The 5,037-nt window shown below is 36.2% G+C and overlaps 1 protein-coding gene across 1 annotated transcript; it reads left to right on the top strand.

Moving 5' to 3' along the window:
- The first annotated feature begins 223 nt into the window (after window positions 1-223).
- LOC105445761 lies at window positions 224-2,633 on the top strand. The gene is made up of 2 exons (XM_030982864.1): window positions 224-527; window positions 882-2,633. The coding sequence occupies exons 1-2, from the start codon at window positions 394-396 to the stop codon at window positions 1,282-1,284; spliced, it is 537 nt and encodes a 178-aa protein (XP_030838724.1). The 5' UTR covers window positions 224-393; the 3' UTR covers window positions 1,285-2,633.
- The last annotated feature ends 2,404 nt before the right edge of the window (window positions 2,634-5,037 follow it).

Raw genomic sequence — 5,037 nt, 5'->3', positions numbered from 1 at the left:
TTTTATAGAAGCAGAAAATTAGAGGAACAGGTGAGTGGAACTTTGAGTAAAATTCGATTAAAAGTAAGAAATGTTATGAAATGTTGAAGTTGCGATCAATCACACACAATTTGGCAACTCTGTAATGTATCTTGCGAGCTCCCCGTTCTATTTGCTCTGCCCTAAAAAAAACACAGAAATATTGTTTTACCTCAAGAAAAATTTCATGTTACATGCACCCTAAATATAATTTATTTCTATCTAACCCATTTATGGAAATAAATATATTCTGTCATATATAACGAAGAAAATGTAAGTTTATGAAATTTTATGCACAGAGCACAGACGGGTTTTGGGTTCCAGAATGTAAATGGCAGTCCCAACAGTTGACAATTTTCCCTAGTGGTGTTGTGAATGTATAAATGGGTCTATTGTCTAAAATCATTTTCTTTTCCTTCAGAAGTGACCAGCACTGTCGCTGTGGGCATACTACTTGCTTTTGTTACGTTGTATGGAATCATCATAACATTGGTGTATCTGCATCTAAGGTGAGATATAGATCGAGTTGACCTTTAAAAGTGCCCCCCCCCCCTCCCCATCCCCCATAGCGCCCCAACACCCATAAAACTCCGATAATCGCACCGTACGCATGCTAATAGTAGTATTAATAATAAATAAATAAATAAAAAACATTATAATGATGATAATAATAATAATAATAACAATAGTAATAGTAATAACAATACTTATAATAACAATATTAATAATAATTATAATAACAATAACAATTCTACAAATTATACAATAATAATAATAATAATGTGATTAATTTTATAGGAGGCGCTGATGCTATACAATAACTATTTTACAACTACCCAATAATCTTTCTTTCTTTATTTCAGACGCTCTAACATCGCTCTAAAGCAGTCAGTCAGTGCAAGGGAGGGCCAGAGACTCGATCCCTACACCTCCTTAGATCCAACAACTATGGAGCATCCAGCCTACGATGACACCATAGCAACTACGCGCGGAGATAGAGGCCAAATGAATGCAATCGAGGGGGTAGAATATGGAAATCAAACGATAGTTGAGCATCCCTACACATCCTTAGATGCAACAACTATGGAGCAACCAGCCTACGGTGACACCATAGCAACTACGCGCGGAGATAGAGGCCAAATGAATGCAATCGATGGGGTAGAATATCGAAATCAAACAATAGTTGAGCAAACAGCTAGAGTGCAGCAATCAATCTTGAGAGTGGCCGGTGAGAATACTGAGCCGGAGTACGTGTTGCCGATTTAAAAGTGATTCCATGAAGAAGGACCCTGAATATACAGTCAAACCTATCCATGAAGGTCAATCAATGGAATAAAATGACCACACGCTGTAAAATAGTTGCCTTTCTATACACAGCTTCTACGACACACTTACCTTTCTCAAGGGAGACACAATGCATAGCCATGCACTACAAACAGGTGGCCACGAAGACAAGTTTGACTGTATAGCAGGAGCTCTATATGAAGTTATAAATGTAGCGAGTTTGTCAAAATATTATAGGCCGTTACTTGATAATCTTTGTTGATGTTGTTGTTGTTTACTTTTGTCATTCTTTCATAATGAATAGGATATAGGGTGCGCTAGGCCAGTAATATATCAAGGTTCAGGATAGGACGAGGATTACAACTGTGATAAACAAGGATAAGATTAGTTTTTCAAGTACTGATCTCGAAAGAGGGAGTTTGATGGTATAATTATGTGTCGTTACCGTATATAGCCGGAGCAAATTTGAACTTTAAAGCCATACTGTTCTAGAAGCACTATTGCAAATGCAGCAAAACCCCATCTAGCGCCAACTCAGGTCAGATGTAACAATATGGTCCCGTAACTGGATGCTTCTTTACAGTAGCTGCGCTGTTGGTTCTCGCATCGATTCCTCCTTCTGCTCTGTGGAAATGAGGTATTGGGTCACGCACTGTTGGCAAGTTGACCATAAAATGGCGCTGTGCAATAAACCGTACGCTGGCCAGGGTCAGAAAGTACATCAGTTCGTTATCGCTTTTATACCTTGAGATGGTCCCTGCACGTATTGTAATAACATGTATACTTAAATGAAATGCAGGTGTCCTTTCTAGCAGTATGCCGATGCTAATATCAGTCTTCTATCAACAATCGTGTAATATATATTGTCATAATTCTGGGGGTGCCTAGATTCTTGTAAAGATTCTAAGCTAGCGTCCCCGGCATATCAATCATTATCCCAAGACCACTTTTTAGGTAGAATAATCACAACTTTAAAATTAATTGTAAGCATACTTGATGAAATGCAGGCGTTATTTATAATAGTTTGCAGAAGGTAATATTAGTCTACTACCAATGATCATGTAAAAACAATTACAGTCTGTACATATGTGGTTGTGATGGAGATGGTGATATTTTAATGGCGGCGATGTTGATTGTAGTGACGAAGATGGTGGTGGTTGTAGTAGTGGTAACGATGATATTGATGATATGATGTCCGGTCGTGTGATGACGATGATGGTGGTATAGTAATGCATGGTGGTGGTGGTGGTGGTGGTGGTGGTATTAATCGTGATGAGGATAGTGATAACTGATGGTGGTGGTCGAATGTGATGATTATGAAAATGATGATAATGATGATGATAATGATGATGATGATGATAATGATGATGATGATGATGATGATGATGGTGATGATGATTGTGATGGGATGATAATGATCAAGATGCAGATAATGGTGGTGGTGGTGTTAGAGTTGGTAGTCGTGGTGGTGGTGGTTGGCATAGGCGGTGATGATGATAATGCCAGCGGTGTGATGATGATGATGGTGGTGGTGGTTATGGAGGCGGCGGTGGTGGTAATGGTGAAAATTATGATGGTGAAATGATAAAAAATGGTAAAAACATTCCTGTCTAGAAGTTATGATCTTTGAATTTGTAGCCTTTCATTTCTTCGAGACTATTTTTAAGAAGGATAAAATGAATGCATTCACTATCTTCCAGATACACCAATAAAGTGAGCAAACAAGGAATACATTTCTTGAAAAACCTGATGTAAAATCTTTTGTCAGTCAACTATTTTGTGTAATGCTTTTGTAATTTTGTTTGTATTCATATTTTGATATTAATATTGTTACTATCATTATTATTATTGGCAGTGTAAGTATTAATATTGTTATTGTTATTATCATTATCATTATCATTATCATTATCGTTATCATTATTATTATTGATAATTTTATGATTATCATCATTTTTATTATTGTTGTTATTTGCCTGTTTGTTAGCACTAACTTGGACCGATGTATGATCTCTGTGCTTTGATAACTCCCGTGTTTGTCGCCCTCCAACGTTAGTTCTGAATGCGGGTCCCTTGAAAATCAAAATCCTCTTTCAAATTTACGTGTAATTTGAACCGTCATGAATATTAGATACCCTATTTTAATGATGAAAGGAAAATGTCCACATTCGAAGGTTCGTGCTATCATCAAAAAGACTTGCCCTAACGCAAGACTAGGCAAAACCATACTCAAATAAAAGAAAGTACTGAGTATTGAGTATTGACGCCTACCGTTTGAGGTGCAAACTCTAAATATATTTTTCTTTGTAGTATTGCACAAAAACAAATGAAAGCCTCTTTTTTCTCAGCCTTCCAAATTACGAGTCGACAGCTAGGGGTCAAATTTGCCGCAGTCACGGTGACGACGTAAACATGTGGACCCGATCGGCTTTCCAATATGGCTGAGGAGATAAGCCGTGCTCATGCACTCTCCTGTTTATAAATGATTTTAAATTGTCATTATTTCAGATTGTTACCTGTTTGTGTCATCCACATCATGATTAATCTTAACTGGATAAATAATTCAATGTACAATGAGTTGTTTGATTTTACTTAATATGATTTGAATTGATTTAATCTGAACTGACTTTATTTGATATGACATAACATGACATAATATGAAAAGATACCGTATGATGCTATTTGATAGGCTTATGTTGTAATATGATTATAAAATGATATGATATGATATGATAAAATAATTTTGATATGATAAATGAATATGATTAAAGGAAAAGGTCATTGATTGCCTCAAGTCGAACATCTTGTGTTATACATGGATTCGAATACGGCGACTTTCCAGGTATAATTTCTTTTCGAAATCTATAATTTTTAACGAAAAACGAAAATACCGTCTGCATAACTAACTCGATCCCCGTCACTTTTTTCTCAGTCCGTCTCTCTCTCTCTCTCTCTCTCTCTCTTTCTAGTACAATCTTTATCTCCCCCCCCCCCCCCAATATATTTTCGTTTTTCCCTCTGTCTCCGTATTCATCTGTATTTATATATACTTTTTCCGTTTCTCTAGTAAGAAAACATAATATCCTCAAAGAGGGGGCTTAGGAAAAAAGGCAACAAGGCACAACATTTTATTTTTGAAGGCGGGACAGTTTTAAAGTTATTTAGAACATGATCGTAAAGACTTTCAAGAAATCAACTTAAGAGAGAGCTATTTCCAGATCCTATTGTTTTGCCTATAGAATTCATGTTCAGATAACGTACCTGTTATTGTGAGGTTTGCATAATATTATTTCATTGTGAGACCGCAACCTTATATACAAACATGAGGGCGGGTATGCTGACAGAAATGGTAAGAGAAAGAGATCGACAGAGAAAAGGAGATAGAATGAGAGAAAGTAAGAAAGGATATGGAAATGCAACATTAGAAGAATTAAGATGATACAACCACTCCCACATCCTCCCTTATTTAACTCAACATAGCCTATTTTATCTCGCATGTTCACCTAATATTTCTGACACCCCCACCCAATCTGGACACCATTAAGCTACCTTCTCGATGAATAACAGGACCCATACTACACCACGATACTAGTATGAAACCCCCATCGTCGATTTTTTTTTTTTTTTTTTTTTTTTTTTTTTTGTGTGTGTGCTATCTTTTCTATATTATTATGATATTTTCTAGAAAATTTGAAATATTTGTTACTTATTTTCTGATGAAAAAAATACAAAAGGAGA

Source organism: Strongylocentrotus purpuratus, unplaced genomic scaffold (assembly GCF_000002235.5).
Source record: "Strongylocentrotus purpuratus isolate Spur 01 unplaced genomic scaffold, Spur_5.0 spur5_scaffold_13, whole genome shotgun sequence".
Taxonomy (NCBI): domain Eukaryota; kingdom Metazoa; phylum Echinodermata; class Echinoidea; order Camarodonta; family Strongylocentrotidae; genus Strongylocentrotus; species Strongylocentrotus purpuratus.
Note: the sequence above shows the minus strand (reverse complement) of the source record. Positions and strands in the feature narration are given on the sequence as shown.

Bases quoted from the DNA above. Each gene is read 5' to 3' on its own strand.
- LOC105445761 (XM_030982864.1), top strand. From the start codon at position 394: ATGTATAAATGGGTCTATTGTCTAAAATCATTTTCTTTTCCTTCAGAA. The intron at 528-881 runs GTGAGATATAGA...TCTTTATTTCAG, and splicing joins TTGGTGTATCTGCATCTAAG to ACGCTCTAACATCGCTCTAA.